This window comes from Parasteatoda tepidariorum, chromosome 7 (genome assembly GCF_982258835.1).
Source record: "Parasteatoda tepidariorum strain Cologne lab strain chromosome 7, Ptep-v5.0, whole genome shotgun sequence".
NCBI lineage: Eukaryota > Metazoa > Arthropoda > Arachnida > Araneae > Theridiidae > Parasteatoda > Parasteatoda tepidariorum.
Window position 1 is genome coordinate 95,841,621 of NC_141761.1, and position 20,607 is coordinate 95,862,227.

Sequence of the window (20,607 nt, forward strand, 5' to 3'; positions counted from 1 at the left end):
ATTATTGGCTTTCGGGACAAGGGTGGAAGCATTTCGGAAACGACTGATTTTGTGAACTGTTCGCGTGCCGTCGTGGTAAAAGCATACAGTGCATGGCAAAATGGCACTATACAAAACAAACGGCTTGGCACATGTGGTGCACCACGGGCCAAAGATGGCAGAGGCAAACGAAGGCTGCGGAAATGCGTTCAGACGAATAGACGTGCAACTGTTGAGCAACTGACCGTCCAGATGAACCAAGGGGCTACCAAAAGTGTATCCTCAACAACTGCGCATGGGCCTCCGCAACAGACGCCTGGTTAATGCACCTATGCTGACCGCTGTTCATCGGTGACAAAGGCTGGAATTTGCACGCCAGTACCGCAACTAGATGTCCAAAGAGTGGCAACAGGTGGCTTTTTCCGATGAATCACATTTTATGCTCCATGGGACAGATGGACGTTGGCGTATACAGCGTAAGACGTCTGAAAGCAAACACCCTGCAACAATTGCCGGTAGGCTTCAGGCTGGAAGAGGGAGCGTTATGGTTTGGGGAATGTTTTCCTGGCATTCACTGGGTGCACTCATCATTGTGGAAGGCACGATGAATCAGTACAAGTACATATCTGTCCTTGCGGACCATGTCCACCCCTACATGCAAATGATTTTTCCTCAGAATGATGGCATCTACCACCAGGACAATGCGAGGTGTCATACAGCTCGCAGTGCATGTGCGTGGTTTGAAGAGCACCAGGATGAATTTACCGTACTCCCCTGGCCAGCAAACTCACCGGATTTGAACCCAATCGAGAATCTGTGGGACCACCTCGATCGGGTTGTTTGGGCCATAGATCCTCAGCCGCGTAATCTAGCGCAGCTGGCCACGGCACTGGAGTCGGCATGGCTCAACATCCCAGTGAACACTTTCAGAAGCCTAATTGACTTTCTTCCTGCACGTTTCGTAGCGGTCCGCTCAGCCAAAGGTGGTCATTCTGGCTTTTGACAGGTGGTTACATTAATGTGACTGGACTGTGTATATGGGTACAATATTTTCCATGGAGGTAAAATATAAGACTTACCTCCCCTTGGATCGGGACATCGTTCACAGGCAGTGGATCCCCATCCGACAGATCCCTTCATACAGCAACATTCCTTCCTCGTCATGTTGGATAATCTGGGATTGGCACAGACTCCATTGATAAACTCTTGGAAACAGAAACTCTGTCTGGTGTCTGAAAGAACGATCATTATACAAATGCTATTTTAAAATAGCCTTATTTTGAAATTTCACAAAAAGAGTTATTTGAAGAATTTATGTAAGGGATGATATCAAAGTTAAATTTTTAAAAAGTCTTTCTTTTTTTACTTTTATAAGGCTTCGTAAGGCATTTACAAAAGGCTCCGCTTCATTCAAAAAAATTTTTTTTTTCAAAACTGTCAGTGCCTGGAGAGGCCCAGGCCTAGGATCCCCTCATTTCTGGAGGTTATACGTTGCTAATAATTTTTTTTTGTGTGTGTTTTACCTTAAGAAATGTCTATTAGAATTATGAGTTAACAAAGATTGAATCAAATGAAGGCTCAAATTTACTGATATATTGTAATTTACATACGTTAAAAATAATTTAAAAACAGTTCATGATTAAACAAAAGGTAAATTTTGTTTAAAGTAATGACCAAAGGGGCCTCTCACTTCCTGATCAAGCAGGGATTCTTATTTCTCCCCCCCCCCCCCCTAAATGATTGATCTGCTTTTGCCAGGAATCCAAGATTTTATGCATAAAATTCTTTAAAGATCAATTTAAGACAATAAATTATTTTGAAGAATGAAATTTTTCTTTTTATCAGTACTTGTCTTAATAAGGTTTTATGCCAATCAATTGAATTCGCTGATCTGGAAATTCACAGTGGTCTAGTGAATTCACAGGACATTAGCTAGTTTAGTTGTTACCTTTGATAAAGATTAAAATTTCAAATAACTTTAGAATGGTTTAATGAAGTTACTAATTTCTTTAATTATTCCCATGCCATGATGAAAACAAAATATTTCTATTTGCTTTAAATGATTGCTTACCAATGCAAGTTTTGCCATCAGAAGATAACTTGTGTCCCTTGGAACATGTGCACTTAAAACCTCCTTGCGTATTCGTGCAAGTTCCTCCCTCACATATACCAGGAACTGAACGACATTCATCAATATCTAAATAAGAAATATAACACAGGTTGCCATTAAATTAAAAATATAAATAATTAAAACAATTTATAAATAAAAATATGTATAGGGTGTTCTGTAATGGCTGAATCTAATGTAATAAAAGTTGGAAAATCCGTGTGTAGTTGGGTGTGCCGTGTGCAGTTGCGGAAACCAGATGATTTTTACCACCACCTGCTCTCCCATCTAAATTGTGGGTGGTGTGTGCGCTTGCGAACTTATTGTTTTCGGATCATCGATAAGGGTATACAGCCAACAGTAGCCCAATTAGTGTACAAAGTGAAGCATTCTTAACGAAAGAGTAATATCTGCCCTTAATTTATCTTTTCAAAATACTCTTTTTTTTTTGTCGTATACCTGTTTTAGGCAGTGGAGGTGCGATTGTTCCTGTTTTTCAGTGGCGCCATCTATGGCCAGGAATTTGACTTCTGCTACGCCATTCACACAACCACAACCCGTTTATAGGGCGGGTCACATTTACACACAAAGGAGAAAGGACATAGAACACACACGGAGAGAAAGTGACATCCATGCCTTGCCCGGGATTCGAACCCAGGACCTTTCTGATGCAAGGACAGTTCCCTGCCCTCAAAATACTTTTAAAAAAAGGAATCTGCGGAATTTGAAAAACTCTGCACATTTAGGGTTGCAGGTTAATAATTAAGGGATGAAGAGCGGAGACATTTTCAAATACCGAACGATTACACTAGGGAACAAATTTATTTTTTGTTTCATGTTGCAGGAGATTTTTTTTAACAGATGATTCATGATTTCATATCTGCAATCTGTTTCACTCTTCGAGCTACAGTTATTTTTTTAGGTAACATTCTTAGCCTATTTTTTGTCGAAATGTACAAGTTAGAAGCGTTGTATATTAAAGGTGTGAGTAAGGGCACATCATCAGGATTAAAATTGTATAGGAACCCATGCCCGGAAATGACGTCTTACGCTGCTAGGGGTGTTTTCCTATTATGAAGCACACTAAAAAACAGTTCATAATGGGTTGGAGCCCCCAGCGGCGTATGACGACATTTCCATGCATGGGTTCCTATGAATGCAATTTTAATCCTGATGATGTGCCTTAACTCTTCTGGAAGTCTGTCGCCACAATTACGCGACCCCCTGTTGTATACAACTTTAAAAAAAAGTGTCCATTTTGATAAAAAAAAATCGACTGATAATGTCATTAAAAAAAAAAAAAATCTGTAGCTTTAGGAACAAAATTAATTTCAGATTTTTGAAATTCCTTCACCTGAATTATACAAAATCAAGTATTTCTAAAAACGAAAAGAAAAAAAAAACAAAAACAAAAGAACAATTTTTCCCCCCTTTAGTGTTATTATTAAGATCAATAAAAACAAGGAAGTCATCATAAACCAGGCTACTTGCATATTGGAACTGGAATGTGTGGGGACATTATTTAAGCTTCATCCTCAAATCATTCATTTTAATTCATCTTTTGCTTTAGAGTTTGAAAACGCTTTTGTTCTTCTGAATCCTTTTCATTGCATAGTTTTAATTTGAAATTTACCCTTGGTTTACCTTGTTTTTAAATAAGAATTATAAAAATATATATTAAGGAGGTGGTCATTACGGTTTGAATATTACCAAAACATAAATAACTAATATTATATTTTACCACTACTTTTTACAACTACTTACTACTTTTTACCAATTTGCAAATCAAATCTCTTATGAATAAGGCAGGTCTGAAACATAAAAATCTATTTGATTGCCTTGAGAAGCAGGGATTTAAAGGCAATTATTAGAAATATTTCCAAGTTTCATTAGGCAATCAAACTGGTATTTTGATTTTTCATCCCACCTTTATCTCCAGTAATTCGTTAAATTCTGATAACTTTTTCGTTTCTATCTTGCTTTAATTTAATTTGAGCCTTTTAATGTTTTTATTACTTAGACTTAATTTTTGATAAAGATTATAAAAAAATATGTATTAATGCTTGTTATTTTGGATCAATCTTTAAATATTTAAATTGAAACATAAAAGGTATCGTATAAACTAGCATTTCTTAACTGTTGTAAAAAACAATATAATGTTCAGCGACCCATATGTCAATAGAGAAATAAAAAATTTCATGCTTAGTAAACACTACAGGAAATGCAATGTAAATTTTTTAATTTTAGGAAAATTAGTGACATATGAGAGTAAATTATCTGAACTGTTATTCTACACAAAATTGTTCTTGAATATATGACTCTTCTCTTCGTTACACTTTTATAATTTTATGAAAATTAGTGACATATGAGAGTAAATTATCTGAAGGGTTATTCCACACAAAAGTGTTCTTGAACTTATGAATCATTTCTTACCTTCGCAATCTCTTTTATTTGGTGTCAATTTATAACCATCATCGCAAGTGCATTGAAATGATCCTTCAGAGTTTCTACAGTTACCCTGAGTGCATATATTATCGGAACATTCATTAATATCTGAAATAGAGAAAGTGTATTGTGGCAACAAACAAATACAGTAAAAAGTTCGTTATGACGAAAATTCACAATAGCAGATGGAATTGTCGTTATAAGCAATTTCACATATTTAATGTTAAATAACATTAAAAAAGACGAAAAAATAAAATGAAGTTGAATCGGAGTTTTTGGTGTCATTAATTACATTGAATATTGATTCCAATGATAAGCCGTCAAGAAAGTAAATAAAGGAATCTAGTAGATGAGAAAGGAGTCTAGTAGATGTCATGAAGTCGAATAGGAAATTTCGATGTCATTAATTACGTTGAATATTGATTCCAATCATAAGCCGTTAAGAAAGGAAATAAAGGAATCTAGTAGATGCGTGTTCCTTTTCTTTTTAAAACTGCATACTTAAATATCCTTTTAAAACATCTCCGAACTTGTTTAATTAAAATGTATAAGGCTGAATTCCGCGAATACCGCAAACAACAGAAAGTAAAGATTTTCTTTCTTCTGTTATGATTATAGGGATTTATTCCCCTTTTTTTCAACGTCACTCTACACAAGTTCAACTTAAATTTAAAAACAAAGTTTTCATGTATAAGGACTGAATATTTAGAAATTTGCTACATGTATGCTTACTAGGCTTAATTTTTAGAATAATACTATTAGCCCGACTGCGTTTAGTCAATTTAGTCTGCGTTTAGCCAATTTAGTTTACATATACTGACTACGTTTAGTTAGTTTAGTCTGCAGTCGAAATTTGATTTATGAAGATGGTATTGCAGATTCACTTAGTAAATTCTGCTACTGGAATAGTTACTTACTAGCAAAATTTTTACCTACTTTTTATTAGAAAGCATAAAATTTATTATTTCGTAACAAAACCAAAAAATTAAAAAATTAAAATGAGCAAATTGGCTTTATTAAAATAATGAGAATATATAATAAAATTGTATAATAAATAAAAATCGTTGTGATAAAATTTTAATTTGATAAGGATAAAATTAAAATCGATTAAATGATCAAATTTGATCGATTAAATTGAAAAATGATAAAACTGATCCTTTGTGATAAAATTAAAATCGATTAAATCACTAACTATGAAATTATCAAAAACCTAAGCAAGTTTTGGTGTCACATAGGTATGTATATAATACCAAAAGTGTTTAGGTTTTTAATAAATTTTATTGTGGTTTTAAACCTTGCTTTTATTCCATTTTAAATTGGCTACTTATTGTTACAGTTCCCACAACGTGGAAATCGCTTTGAACTATTTAAATTTTTTTCGAAAAATCACTAATAGGGGAAGCTTTACTGATACTAAAAAAAAATCATAGAACATTAAAAAATTATATGGGGTTATAACATATATATTTTATAAATTTTTCAAAAATCGAGGAATTATTGAGAAATTTATAATTTTTTTTGAAAAATTCCACCTGTAAGGTAAAAATGATTCAAAGAACGACATTTTAGGCAAAAAAGACAATTTTTTTACAGAATATATAATGGCAAAAAAACATATTAGTTGCGGAATGATCGAAAATGTTGAATACCTATACAGTTACGACCATCTGGACTGAGAGAGTAACCATTTTGGCATTGACACGTAAAACTTCCAATTGTATTCCTACATCGGCCATTTTGACAGATACCAAACTGACCACGGCATTCGTCGATATCTAAATTGGAACAAAAATAATATTTTTATACGGGGAAAATCACTACGAACATTAGTTAAAAATATTACTCCATTAAAAATATTCTTACTTATTCTTAGCTACTCATATAGTTAAATTAAGAATTTTGTTTAATATAATTAAGATTTTGTTTAACAGAATTAAGTTTATCATATTAATCAATATCATTAACTATGTTAACAAAGGACCTAAAATTATAAGTTATTGTACAAGTACTAAATAGTTTTTAAAGCTTGATGTAATTGCAATAATTTCGTTTCAGTTTGGAAATTATTTAGGCCGGATAATCCGTTATAATCCCCCATAATGTATATATCAGAATTCTTCTGCATGAAGTAAACAGAACTTCGCGCATTAGGGTTCTCAAATTATTATTCAAAAGAAAAAGAATAAAACGTTTTAGAGGGTTAGTCAATAAAAAATAAAAAGGATTTCATATCAACTTGCGTTGTCAATTATATAAAGCTTCTTAATTCATATATTCTTTTAGTGGTAATAGCATTTAGTTACGGATTTTAAGGTCTCTCGTTCAATCCCAGTCCTCTGCTATTCAGCATTTCTTCCGCACTTCTCTGAAAACCAGTTTATTTGAGGATAAAATTGTAGGGACACCTTAGCGAAAAGTGGATGCATTAAAGTTCAACTCGGAAGGAAAAGACGGTTTTTGATGATTTTAATTCTTCCTTTGCTGTTCCCAACCTCAATGATGCCTAGTTTGAGTTTGTAAACGTTTTTCTTTCTTACATAGATGTTAATTTACGACCGATAACGTCCGTAGTCTTTTTTTTACTTCGTTTTTTTTTTAACAGGGTTCTAAAATTATATATTAAGAGTTATGATTATTTTTATGTATATATATCTTTTATAATAATATTAAAATGATAGGCATTTTTTCATGCAGCCTATTGAATTCTTAAGCCATTCAAGAAAAGAATTAAATAAGATAAAAACAAGGATTTAAATAATATAAAAATAGTTTTCTTACCAAAGCAATCCCCATTCGGTGATAAAGTGAATCCAGGATTGCATTTACAGTGGTATGATCCAGGGACATTTGTGCAAACACCATCCGAGCAAATACCAGGACTTCGAGTACACTCATCAATATCTGAAAAATAATAATATTGTTAATCATATTATATGAATATATATATATATATTTTCTATTTGTGTTCAAATTCTATGTTCATCAATGATTCATAAAATATATATTAAGGGTGGTTACTGCAGAATAGCCTCCAAACCAATACAAATTACCAACGTAAAAAATATAGAAGCACTTACCTATACAGTGTTCCCCAGAAGGAGATAAATAATAACCGTTGTTGCAAGTGCAGACAAAACTTCCGTCTAGATTCTTGCAAACACCGTTATCACACATTCCAGTCTTTGAGCATTCATTTACATCTATAAAGAATAAAGAACAACTGCAAATCGACTCTACAAGCATTTCTGCCAAATATAATATGCTGCAAAGCATGCCAAATATAATATTTTGCAGTTTTAGTATCCTAGCTGTTAATTTAATCAAAATTAGTGAGAAATTTTTTTATATTCTAGTATGTAATCAACTGAGTATTTGAAAGCCCTTTGTTATTTTCCTCTTTTAATCCGAACCAATCGTATAAACCAAAAAAACTTTGCACATATTTGAAAAACTCGCTTACCATCGGTAATTTTACGCAAATGTAATTTTTACTTAGCATCTCTTTAAATTAAAATTTTTTAGGAACTTTTCAGTTGTAGTTGTAGTTAATTTACGTCGCACTAGAGCTGCACGATGGGCTATTGGCGTCGGTCTAGGAAACACCCCTGAGGATGATCCGAAGACACGCCATCACAATTTTGATCCTCTGCAGAGGGGATGGCACCCCCACTTCGGTAGCCCGACGACCTGCACGCGAAGTCGAGCACTTTATGGTAGAACAGTTTAACGAGGATCAATACCGCACACCCTCGGTCCCTACGCAAACTGATCCAAGTGGTCACACACCCGCACACTGACCGTAGCCAGTGATGCTTGACTTCGGTGATCTGCTGGGAACCGTGTCTTAACGATCAGTCCACTGCGGGACAGGAACTTTTCAACCAGTTTCATTCCTATTTTGAATAGAATTCACAATTTAAAATTACATTGTGAAAAGTTTTTGTCTTTCATGCTATGAAAATTTTCTAAAGCTAACAGTAAAAATATTAAAGAAAAAAGTTTTATTATTGAGTGCAAAAAAGAGAGAAAAAAAGTTATTCACGTAAATAGTCCAGACATAGTGATTGACCGATTTTCTGATTCCCGGATTTCTGGAGTCGATTTTTCTCTTCTTTCATTCCCTGATCTATCAAAAATCATTCATAATATGCTCTCAAGGAAATAAAATCCGTGTCATATCATAAATCATGAAAGTTAATTGCAATTTTATCAATGTTATAATTTATACCTCTTTTCCCTTCAAATGCAGCAGAAAAAATTATCTTGTAAATTTTTGAAGTCAATACCGCCATCTGTCGACGTTTTTTTTTAATAAATTGTTAAACTCAATGGAAATAAATGTGTTTGCTCCTCCAATTAGAATACAATAAACTGCACATTTTCTATCTTCGTCCGTTTCCCTTTGATTGACTTCAAATATTGAATGATCAATGTTAGATGATTGCATCACAAACTGTTACCTAAACTTCGAACATTATATTATCAATGTTAGAAATATGTATGCATCATAAACGTTTATTGTCGACTTCGAATATTGGATGACCAATGCTAGAAATATGTATCATAAACGGTTATGTAGACATCGAATATTGAATGATCAATATTAGAAATATGTATGCATCATAAACGGTTATGTTGACTTCGAATATAAAGAGATCAATGTCAGAAATATGTATGTATCATAAACAGTTGTTGTTGTTGACGTGTGCCTGTTTAGGCAGAGGGGGTACGATCTATGGCCAAGAATTCGACTTCTGCCACACCATGCGTCACACCCGTTCATAGGGCGGATTCATTCATCCACAGATCGTAATTTTGACCTGAATCAGAGAACGATCAATCTCCAATCCAGTATCCCCAGAGATATTGATTTATTATGGGAACATGGAGGACTTTTACGACTCGACAGATTTAACGTGCATCAGTCACTTTGCTACACGGGGAGTCTTCGGCCGGCTGGGTTCGAACCCACGAACTCTCGGACATGGGTCCAGCGCCCTACCAACCAGGCTATCCCGGCCCCATCATAAACAGTTAAAGCTAATAATGGTACGTGAATGAACTAATAATGAATGAATGAACTAAAATGCGTTGAGATATTACCTAAGCAGTCTCGTTGACTTGGTGCTAGTTTGTATCCATCCGGGCACTTGCATTCGAAGCTTCCTATTGTATTGACACATGTCGAGCTTCCTTGGCAAACATTTGGTGTTTCAATGCATTCATTGATATCTAAAATGCATACCTGGACATTATTATAATGAATGATAATGTTATTATTTTGTTCAAACCATCAACAAAACTATGTTGCAAATTACAACTATCATATTATTCTCACCTTCGCATTTGTTGATGAAGGAGTTATATCTGTAGCCATTGTAGCACTCACAAACAAAGCTACCAATGGTATTTGTACAATAACCGTTCTCACAAACACCCGTTTTGCATTCGTCCATATCTAAAATAAAAAATAATTAAAATTAAAACTGATACAAATGTTATGCATCATCTATAATTTTTTTTTTAATCAAAAGAGTTAAGGAAGAATTTGAAATATGTTTCATAATCGAAAATGTTAAGCGGTAATTTGTTCTATTTCACTATAAAATTTTTAAGAAGAAACTAAAAATATGCTTCATTATCAATAATGTTATGAAGGAATCAAAGGTAAGTAAAGTCATCATAAGTGTTAAAGAAGAATTAAAAAAAATTTTCATTATCAAAATAAAAGAGTTAAAAACAAGTGTTTATCATCAAAAATGTTTTGAAGGAACTAAAAATATATGTAAGGTGGAATCAAAGATATGTTTAATCATGAAAAGTGTTAAAGAAGAATCAAATTGTTTATTAATTTGTTTCATCAACAAAGGTTTTAAGAATAAATAGCATAAGTTTTTCTTTAAAAATGTTTGGAATATTTTTTTGCCAAAAAGTTAAAATGTTAAGAATCAATTAAAAATATATTAATCAATTAAATCTATACTTGGAATTTTAAATTATGAATCTGTCTAGTATTTATTGTTTGTTAATTAGGAATTATTACTTTGCCAAAAAGTGTTAAAATGCTTAGAAGCAATTAAAAATGTAAAAAATGGTGAAATGTGTTTATTTTGTTTATATTTAGAATTTAAAATTATGATTCACCATCAAAATTTTTGCGAAGTAAAAATAAACCTTTTAAATCAATTTTTTTTGACAGTTTCAAATTGCATATGAAATTGCTATATTGAAAAATTTAATTTAAAAGATAAAAAAATCTCGAATTTTCACTTGATGAAAAGAGATTTTTTTTAAAAAAAATGGTGGCCAAAATAAAAGATTATAGTAAAATTTTAGAAATTATTAAAATATAATTTAAAAATATTACTTACGCCAAAACACTGAGGATTCCAGCATGATAGAATAAAAAACAAATTGTTTTATTTAACTTAGAAAAATATAAGAATATATGCATGGTTTTCCGTAACGACAGTCTTTAATATCAAGATTTAGAATCCTTGCCAAAAAAAAAAAAAAAAAAAATGAATCCCAAACTACGTACGCATAATTATGTGATGCGTAATTATGTAAATTCGTAATTATGTGAATGGATAAAAGTTATCAAAATCTTACTATCGCACTATTTCAGTGCGGAATTAATCCGCATAAAATTTACATCATCTCTACTATACTTTAATGGATTGCAAAAAAAAAAAAAAAAAAAAAAAAAAAAAAAAAAAAAAAAAGGATAAAGAAGAAAAAAAGGACGCAGAATCAGTTTTATTTTTGAAGAAAACTGAACTGGTTTGAATAATATTTCCTTTCGCAGCTTTTCTGAAGTCAAACTGGTTTTGTTTGTCGTTGCGAGTAACATCTGTAATAATTCGTCAGTATTTTTCGATTAGCCAGGCTCAAGTAATTCGATCATATATTTTTTTAACATATAAATAGGTGTAAGAATTAACTATACTTTTTATACATAAAAAATTAAATAATTTCTCAACTATAAGTTCTACTGTCTTGAGTTTGATTTCATTCAGTTCACCGTAGAAATACATCGAAACCATACTTCATTTGTCAAGATACCACTATTTATGCCTTTTTACCCCTCTCCCCAGTAGGAACGAAATATATATAAAGCGCCCAATGTTTTAAAATTGTATTTACTTTAGATATATTTTGATACGATATGATTCGATTTAGTATGATATTCGATTTTGATAAAAGATTTATAATTTTTATCCCTATGATTTTTTTTACTATTTCACACTTCAATGTGAAAATCACACCTTTTTTGAACCAAGCCATGTGGTGTTTCCTTTTATCTAGATGCATCCGTTTAAAAGTACGTAGTGGATACGTTTCGTTTTTTTTTTCAGTTCAAAAATTGAATAAAAAATTTAACTTGGATAATTTTTTAAAAATAGACTAATTTTTAGTATTCAAACAAAATAATCTTGAATTTTTTAATCTGGAATAATGTAAGTATATTATCAATATAAACAAGATTATTATAGTTGAATAATTCGGAAAACTTACCGCCTTTTTCACCTGTCATCGGATCAACATATGTTCCTGGTGAAAAACTACAGAGCTTCCTATAATCATCTGTAAAAGTGTTAAAACAGAGATGTAACGTTGAATTTTTTTCAATTTAATTAAGAAATGTATCATAATCGTGATTTTATATTAATGAACATTTTTAGAAAAATTGAAAACCTATTTATGAAGTTTGGGTGATAACAGAGATGAAACATTAAATTTTTACGAAGTAATTGCATAAGAAATAGGATTGATTTCATAAATTTCACATTCCCATTCACAATGTTTGTAATAACAGAGAGGTAAAGTGAATTTTTTTTTCAACTGAATTGCATAATAAATGTGTCATAAAATCAAAGATATATAGTATAAATTTTATATTTATGAAAATTTTCAATAAAGCAAGAAACCTATTCATAAAGTTTATAAAAACTCAGAATCTTTTAAGAAATCAGAATCTTTTAAGAATTCAGAATCTTTTAAGAAATTTGCATTCATTAGAGAGAGAATGCAATGCATCTTCGCGTGCCTGGGGCTCACCAAACAGGATTTAGCAGATGATCCATTGACGGTGTTAGATTGTTTGAGGGTGTATAACGTCATGAACCTGGTCTAGCACTGCTGGCCAATGGGGACGTACAACAACAACAGAAATTTGCATTTTTACAAATTTGCAATTTTCCGAATTGTATAGAAAAATTTATCGTAATGAGGGATAGATTTCATATTAAGTTATTTTCCTACTCATAATTATTGTAATAACAGAGATGTAACACTACATTTTTTCTTCTTTATACGAATTGTATAATAAATGTATTATAATCGCTGTTAGATTTCACAAATATTATATTAATGAATATTTTGAGAAAAGAGAAACCTATTCATGAAGTTTGCGTAATAACATAAATATAACGTCGTATTTTTACGAATTATTTGCAGAAGAAATGAGTCATAAACGTGGACTGATTTTATAAAGTTCATATTAAGGATTTTTCCTCAAAATGAAGTTTGTTACAACATTATGGTTTCTGTTTACATAGAAAAAAAATATTTTTCGACATAATTTTTAATATTAATATAACATAAATTACCTGTGCCTTGAACTGGACAAGGTTCACATGGGTCACCCCACCCACGACCGATTGAGCAACAGCACATGACTTTGGTTTCATTGGTCATCATAGGATGTTCACAAACAAGGCGTGCGGGAATCGCGGCAGAGGTGTATGCTTGTCGGAAACAATTAGCTCTTCTCATGTCTAGAAAAAAAAGTCATTTATAATAATGTTAAAAATAAAAGAAAGCTGTATTGTAGCGAATCGAACCTCGTTTATCATCCAGTAGGTTGAATGAAAGGAGTATCATCTCACCCACCAGGAAGAATGTTGTTGTTGTTAATTTACGTCGCACTAGAGCTGCACAATGGGCTATTGGCGACGGTCTGGGAAACATCCCGGAGGATGATCCGAGGACATTCCATCCCAATTTTGATCCTCTGCGGAGGGGATGGCACCCCCGCTTCGGTAGCCCGACGACCTGCGCGCGAAGTCGAGCACTTTACGGTAGCACAGTTTAACGAGGACCAATACCGCACACTCTCGGCTACGCAGACTGATCCAAGTGGTCACCCACCCGCACATTGACCTCAGCCAGTGATGCTTGACTTCGGTGATCTGCTGGGAACCAGGGAACCGTGTCTTAACGATCAGTCCTCTGCGGGACCCAGGAAGAATGATTTGTCAGACCTAATTGATGAATTGCTAACTTTTTTAGGTCTCTTGGAATGGAAATCAGCTCACATCAGATTGACTGAGGAAATGTGCATGCTGGTGAGATACTGCGACTGATATTTAAGTGTGACGCGAACTGTGTTATTTGTTCTCTTCTTTTATACGGATATGGTGTATGCTGCGGTATTGATTTCATGGAATTAATGTATTTTATTATGTTTTTATAGTTTAGATTATTTAGAGCCGTGTTGGCTCAGGGGATAGAGAGCCCGCCTCCCAATGAGGTGATCTGGGTTTGAATTCCAGTGATGGCTGGTCGATACGAATTCCACACCAAGTTTGCATTGACCACAGTGCTGACGAAAAATATTCTCTGTGGTAGATGGATCATTGGTTTGAACCCCCTTGCCGTCAAGCTAAGCGTTGAAGGTTTTCGTGGTTTTTCTCTCAGTGTAACGCAAATATGAGTTAGTTCCATAAAAAAGTCCTCCAGAAGGGCGAATTTCTCCCAATACTTGATCTAGGAGTTCGCTTGTCTTCTGGATTGGGTTCAAAACTACAAGACTACAGAGTTGAAGATTAGCAGTCATAAGCCAAAACTGGGTTGGCTGTTCAACGACGGTTAGTTAAAAAATAAAAATTTAGATCACTTGAAATTTTTAAATGAATAAGTTTATTTTTGTTACTGTATGATGCTTTTTTAAAACCTTCTGATGCTATATTTTACAGTCAAGTGCAGAGGTAGGCTCTGAAAATCTGAAGTGATATGGTTGTCACGAATGGATATTGTTCTATAGTCTAGCCTTTATTTCCTGCCTCAGTTTTACACAAAACCATGCTTTAATAAAATATAACAAAATTGGTTTATTACCAATATTTTCAAATTATGATTAAATTGCGCATACGCGTTTTAAAGTATGAGTTAAATCAAAAAACAGTTTTATTAATGCTGTTCCCGAGATACAGGGTGCTGCCCAGAACGAGAGCACCCTATTTCAAAACTAAATAATTCTGAGACAATTGGAGATAAAGCAGGGGTCTGTCCAGACATTTTGTGAAAGGTCAGTTTTTCGTGAAATTGTGAAAAAATTACTCACATTCTTTCAACCAGGGTCCTCTTTTATGAATTTGTGCAAATAGGGTCCGTTATTGTGAAAAAAACTTTTTCAAGGAGTTTTTAAATTGTGAAGACATACAAGATTATGCTCAACACTGTAAAATTATAATCAAAAAAGTTAAATTTTAAGAAGTAAACAACAATTGCTGCTTCTAAATTCCAGATGCAACATACAAATATTTGGTATTTAGCCTCTACTGCTGAACGAAGAGTATTCATTTCGGACGAATAATGGAAGAATCGTCTGCCGAAGACAAAACTTAATTCGTTTACACCCATCTTTCTTGTTTTCTGCCCTGGAAAGGGTTTTATTCGATTAACAAAATAATAATAAAGATAAACAAATTTGTGAAGGGTCCGATTAAAAGAAAAATCATTTTGTGAAGGGTCCGTTTTTAAGTTAAAATATTTTGTGAAGGGTCCGTTTTTATGAAAAGGGGTCTTCTAAACAGACCCCTGTAAAAGAATAAAATAAACAGTATATTGATAGTGAAAGCTATCCGATCTGCATTGTGATAAGTAGCGCAATCATTTTTAAATTATTTTTTTGCTTATTTTTTTACAGCTTTCTTCAGCTTAGATCTCACCTATCGTAGCAACAATTTATATTGAGATCCACTAGGCTTAACAATTAATCTACATAAGTCCTACAAAATTATGCAACGAAGCGCTCTGAACAGCTATATATAGGCTCTACCTGGGCTGAATCAGACAAATCAGTGTACTACAATACTTTCGATAGAGGCTGAATAATGGGTATGAAATATCAGGTGATTTAGACATATCTAGGCAAAATTTTGGTATATATCGACTCCTTTAAACCTTTATTCGTTCAAAATTCATAAGCTTGACGGTCCTAGTTAATTTGTTAATAGAGCAGTTGGTATCTTGTGCTAATGTTGATAACTCTATGCTGCGTACAATAACAGCACACTCTGCATGAAATTTCTGTAACTAACTTCAAAAAATTATGTATAAAGAAGTCTTATAGCTTCTACCATCCTTTTATCACTTTTATTCTTTTTATCTCCAATTGTTTCAGAATGAATTCTGTTTGAAACCGGTACTCTTTCTTCGCTGGTCATTCAATAGGTACTTGAAAAACAATCATAATCTATTTATTATTTTTCATTAGAAAAATTAAGTAAAATGAACAAACTAATAAATAGCATCGAGAAATTAAAAAAAAATCAGTATGAGTTTTTTTTCCTTTGAAAAAGTACTTTTCTATAGCTGGGTTACAAAGTGAATTGCTTTTAACAAGTCTCTGCACTCCTTTAATTTGTCACGGTGGCTGGCTTAGCCTAGGAATAGTGAGGTACCTGGGTCAATCCAGACCAATAATCCTCATTCATAATAATTAAAAAGATGACATGGCACAAAATTCGATTCGCATATCAGTGGTGCAAAGATTAACAATAGATTGTGTGTAATTACATATTAATTTATGCTGAATAACATAAAAAAAATAGTATAAGTGTAACTGGGTAAAAAGAGAGAAAAAAAATTTAATTTGTCAATGGTTCTCTCAAACAAATCTTTTTCCCAATTGTTTATGGTTGCCATATGAAATTGAGCAGTGCGCTATGATAGGATTCGAAAATTATCACATTTTGTCTCAGTTTTTCCACGAAAACTTGCAACCGGCTGTAATCGACATTTGCTCATTACGACGTTTTTTTTCTTTTCTAACACCCCCCCCCCTCAAAAAAAACAAACAAAAAAACAATTGATATGTTGTCTGGAATGTTACAACATCGTTTTTTCGCGGTACTACAGAATAACTGAATATACAGAATACAGAATTGCATAATACTACTGAATAATACATTACATAATAAACTACTGAATAATACATTAGTACACTTCGTACTAATGACGTTCCTTTTTAATAAATTAAAATATACCAGGATGTCTACGAAAATTTTCGTGACCTTTGTTCCAAATTCGACGATTTTCAAAAATTTGTGGGTTAACTAATTTTCAAGATACACTTTCTCCAAGGAATCGGATATTGAGGAATAGGAATAAATTTTTAAAAAGAAATGGCACATAAAAGAACGGTTAAAGGAGATTTTTGTTCGAGATGGTAGGCACTTTGAGGACGGCCATTGCCGTCATTTGCGGCAACGTGTTATATTTAAAAAGTAAGATAGTAATAAATAAAATCCTCCATTATTACCAACGCATGTTCCACCAGGAACTAAAACAAAATCAGGAGGGCATATGCATGTGTAACTTCCTTCTCCATTCACACATGTACCAGCTCCACAAATATCAGGTCGCAATACACACTCATTCACATCTGAAATAAAAATTATTTCAATCAGAACAACTTTTATGGAAAACTCTTTAGGCAGTTATTAGTTGGTTTTTAGTTTAAATTAACTGCCTCAATACAAATATTTTTTTTAAAATATTTGGTTTATCACACTACCATTTCAAGGCAATTAGCTGAAAGAGTTGGAAGCTGATGAGATTAAATTAATTACTTACCAACACAATTACGTTGTGTATCGTCTAAAGTGTATCCGTCAGGACAGATACACATGAAACTTCCAAAGGTATTAGAACATCTCCCACCTTTGCAAACACCCGTCATTTCTCTGCATTCATCAATATCTAAAACAAATTGGTACGCAAGACTTTAAAAACCACCTAGCAATATATAAAGCTTTAAAACATACAGGTGTTTCGCAAAGAACATTCTTAAAATATGTTTTGAGAAATAATATGAGAAATGAATTAAAAAAACACATGCAAATCTTCTTAAAATAATATTAAAGCGAGAAAAAAATGCAAACGCTTTCGAAATCTAACGAATAACTAGCGAGGAAGACGAGGCTGAAAATGTGTAAACCTTTTTGATTGCCGGGAAAAAAAGAGTCAAAAGGTGATTTTAGAAGTACCTCCAAATTTAAGTTAATTAAGCTAGTTAATGTATTTTCATATCGAAACTAACTTTTTTGTATCTCAAAAAAAATTGACAAGAGATTAGAGGTTCGAAACACTTGTTTGAGAGCAATGACTTCACCATTACGTGTTGCTGTCAGAGACGGAATAAAATAAACTGAATCATTGGTTTGATTGGTTGGTTATCATTTCATCATTGCTTTTATGATCAGAACTGCGACCTAGCGAGTAAAAAGCATGTGAATCCTTTTTATCACATTAGCAACTACAATTTTTGTCTGACTCAAAATAAGTTTTGTTTCGGTACTTTCTGTCTCGTAAATTATTGACTCTTGCTGTCGTCGTCTGCCATTAAGCAGAGGGGGTGCGATTGTTCTTTTTTTTCCAGCGACGTCATCTATGGCCAAACTTAACTTCTGCCACACCCATACATCACTCCCTTTTCTACGGTGAACCCATTCATACATCTATTCATTCATCCACAGATCATAATTTTGACCCGAACAAGAGAACGATAATCAATTCAGTACCCACAAAGGTATTGATTTGTTATGGTAACATGGTGGACTTTGTGACCTGAACGAGCACCAGTCATTTTTTACTACACTGGGAGTCTTCGGACTGCTGGATGTGAATTCCCGTTCTAACAAACGTGAGTCCAGCGCCCTACCAATAAAGCTATCCCGGCCTATTTTTGACTGCTATAATAATTAATTGGCGGACCAGTTGGCCGATCGGTTAGCGAGCCTGACTGTGTGATGTGTGAATGTGAACGGGTGACCCTAATTAACCCTATGAACTGGTTTCTGTGCAGTATGGCGTGGGTAATGTTGCTCGGTTCCATGACTTAGGTTCACAGGTGCCCGCCTGGTAAGTAACGTTAAAGAGCAACACTTCTGGCTTCTTCCGAGGCAAAAGAACGAGAGTTCAGTGCCTGCCGCTAAAAAAATAACTAATTATCCCTCGAATTATGATTGCTCGTTAATACTATTATGTTTACTAGTAATTACGCGTAAAAACGCATATGGGTTTCTTACGGTTAAATATGTATGCACCACAAATCATTCACGTCCATTCATTTTACATATCACTATAAATTGTAGAAACATTCCACACTTTTCCTATGATACCACATTACTAATATCGCATATAGTGTTTTGTAAAAAGGTTAGAATATATTAGAATGTTTCTGAGATTATTTATGTTGTTTGCGGACATACTGGTTAGATAAGAGACTGGTATTCGGGAAGCGGGGCTAGTTATAGAATGTTTCAAATTATTTTATTCATTTATTTAGTCACTAAAACTCGTGCGGCAAACGTATATTTTTATTTTTACTTATCTATTAAATAGTCTCGGGGGCTTCGAAACGAAAAAATAAAATGACTGGAAAATATTCGGACCAGGAACTTATTAATTAGAAATGCCGGTACTGAGCCTACTGGATGAGAGATTGAATCTATAAATGTGTTCAAATATAATTCGAGCAAACATTTAATTTTTTATTTCGAATGTAATAGGAGCCAAACTTTATAAATGAGAAAACTTTCGAATCGGATACTGATGCAAAATGATCGCTGAGATTTATATGCGAGAATTTGAATAAAATAAATAATAAGGAAAAATAAAAGTTTAAATAAATATGAATTCCATAAGTAGGGAAACTTAATTGCCAAATGCGTGGTCACCTTTGGGTAAGCCACTCTATAAATACTTTTTGATTGACTTTAGAAACAAAAACCAGTCATCAGTGACACTTTGAGGCACAAGTGCAATTAGGAACCAATACGACGAATTTTCTTTTATCTATACATATAAAACTATAATCTCACCTTCTAACACCACAGTTATTTGATTGGGTCTGAAACCTTTGCCTCCAGGACATAGATTCCTATATTCGGCTGTTTGGGTAAATAGAAAAATGAAAATGATTAATAATCAACTAACTTATAAGATTCATATTAAATAACTAATGACATTATGTAATAGTATGATATCAATACATATTAACTGATCAAATTTGCATGGAAAATAAATAATTTTTTCTTTATTACTGTATTCTAAGTAATTTGGTTTCTTGAAATAAACGACGAACCACTGGGAAAGAACTTATAAAGAAGCTTTAAAATAAATTGGATAGATATTTTAGGTTCTCTATTTACGTCACACTAAAGCTGCACAATGGGCTATTGGTGCAACACCTCCTAGAAGAAAGAAGGCCTCAGCACGGATCAATTTAGTAGTCTGACATAACGAATATAAACTGCGCAGTGAATAAAAAGTAAGAAACATATCACTACGTTCGGGCTACTAAGCTGCGCAGTAGTGGACATACGAAAGATGTCATTACGTTTGGACTACTAAAGGATCAATTTTCTTGCTTATTGTAACCCGTGCTGAGGCCTTGTCTTTTCTAGGTGGTATTGATTGGTGATGGTCTGGAAAGCATCCCTGAGGATGATCCGAAGACAGGCCATCACAATTTTGAACCTCTGCAAGAGAGAATCAAATTTTTGCGGTCACTTCCACAATTTAGACATAGATCTGAAGTGGAAGGAAATTTTTCGAGGTCGCTGTATCCATGGTACAGCGCAGCAACCGATCACAGAACCTTCGATTCCACAGATTTTACGAGCACGTATATCGCATGTACTTGGTGAGTCTTAGCGGAGTCAAGAATCGAATCCCGGCCCCTCCGAACCGAAGTCTGATTCTCTAACCACTGGGCTTCCAACTCAAGAAGAAGTGATTGTGCCCTGCCATGATCAGATTTAATTGTATGCCTGCAAGTGACG

General features: G+C 33.4%; 1 protein-coding gene across 3 annotated transcripts in view; it reads right to left on the bottom strand.

The window, feature by feature from the left end:
- Positions 1 to 20,607, bottom strand: part of LOC107449725 (fibrillin-1) — a 317,738-nt gene that overhangs the window by 24,599 nt on the left and 272,532 nt on the right. For all 3 annotated transcript variants that reach the window (XR_015435620.1, XM_087168308.1, XM_087168309.1), the window contains exons 37-49: positions 19,645 to 19,713; positions 17,396 to 17,521; positions 17,082 to 17,204; positions 13,144 to 13,311; positions 12,050 to 12,118; positions 9,870 to 9,989; positions 9,635 to 9,763; positions 7,609 to 7,731; positions 7,310 to 7,432; positions 6,181 to 6,306; positions 4,520 to 4,639; positions 2,051 to 2,176; positions 1,059 to 1,211 (exon numbers count right to left, since the gene is read on the bottom strand). Coding sequence is in view for 2 of the 3 variants with exons in the window: in XM_087168308.1 (XP_087024434.1) it covers positions 1,059 to 1,211; positions 2,051 to 2,176; positions 4,520 to 4,639; positions 6,181 to 6,306; positions 7,310 to 7,432; positions 7,609 to 7,731; positions 9,635 to 9,763; positions 9,870 to 9,989; positions 12,050 to 12,118; positions 13,144 to 13,311; positions 17,082 to 17,204; positions 17,396 to 17,521; positions 19,645 to 19,713 (1,575 nt within the window). In the remaining variant the exon portion in view is untranslated. The remainder of the gene's footprint in view (positions 1 to 1,058; positions 1,212 to 2,050; positions 2,177 to 4,519; positions 4,640 to 6,180; positions 6,307 to 7,309; positions 7,433 to 7,608; positions 7,732 to 9,634; positions 9,764 to 9,869; positions 9,990 to 12,049; positions 12,119 to 13,143; positions 13,312 to 17,081; positions 17,205 to 17,395; positions 17,522 to 19,644; positions 19,714 to 20,607) is intronic.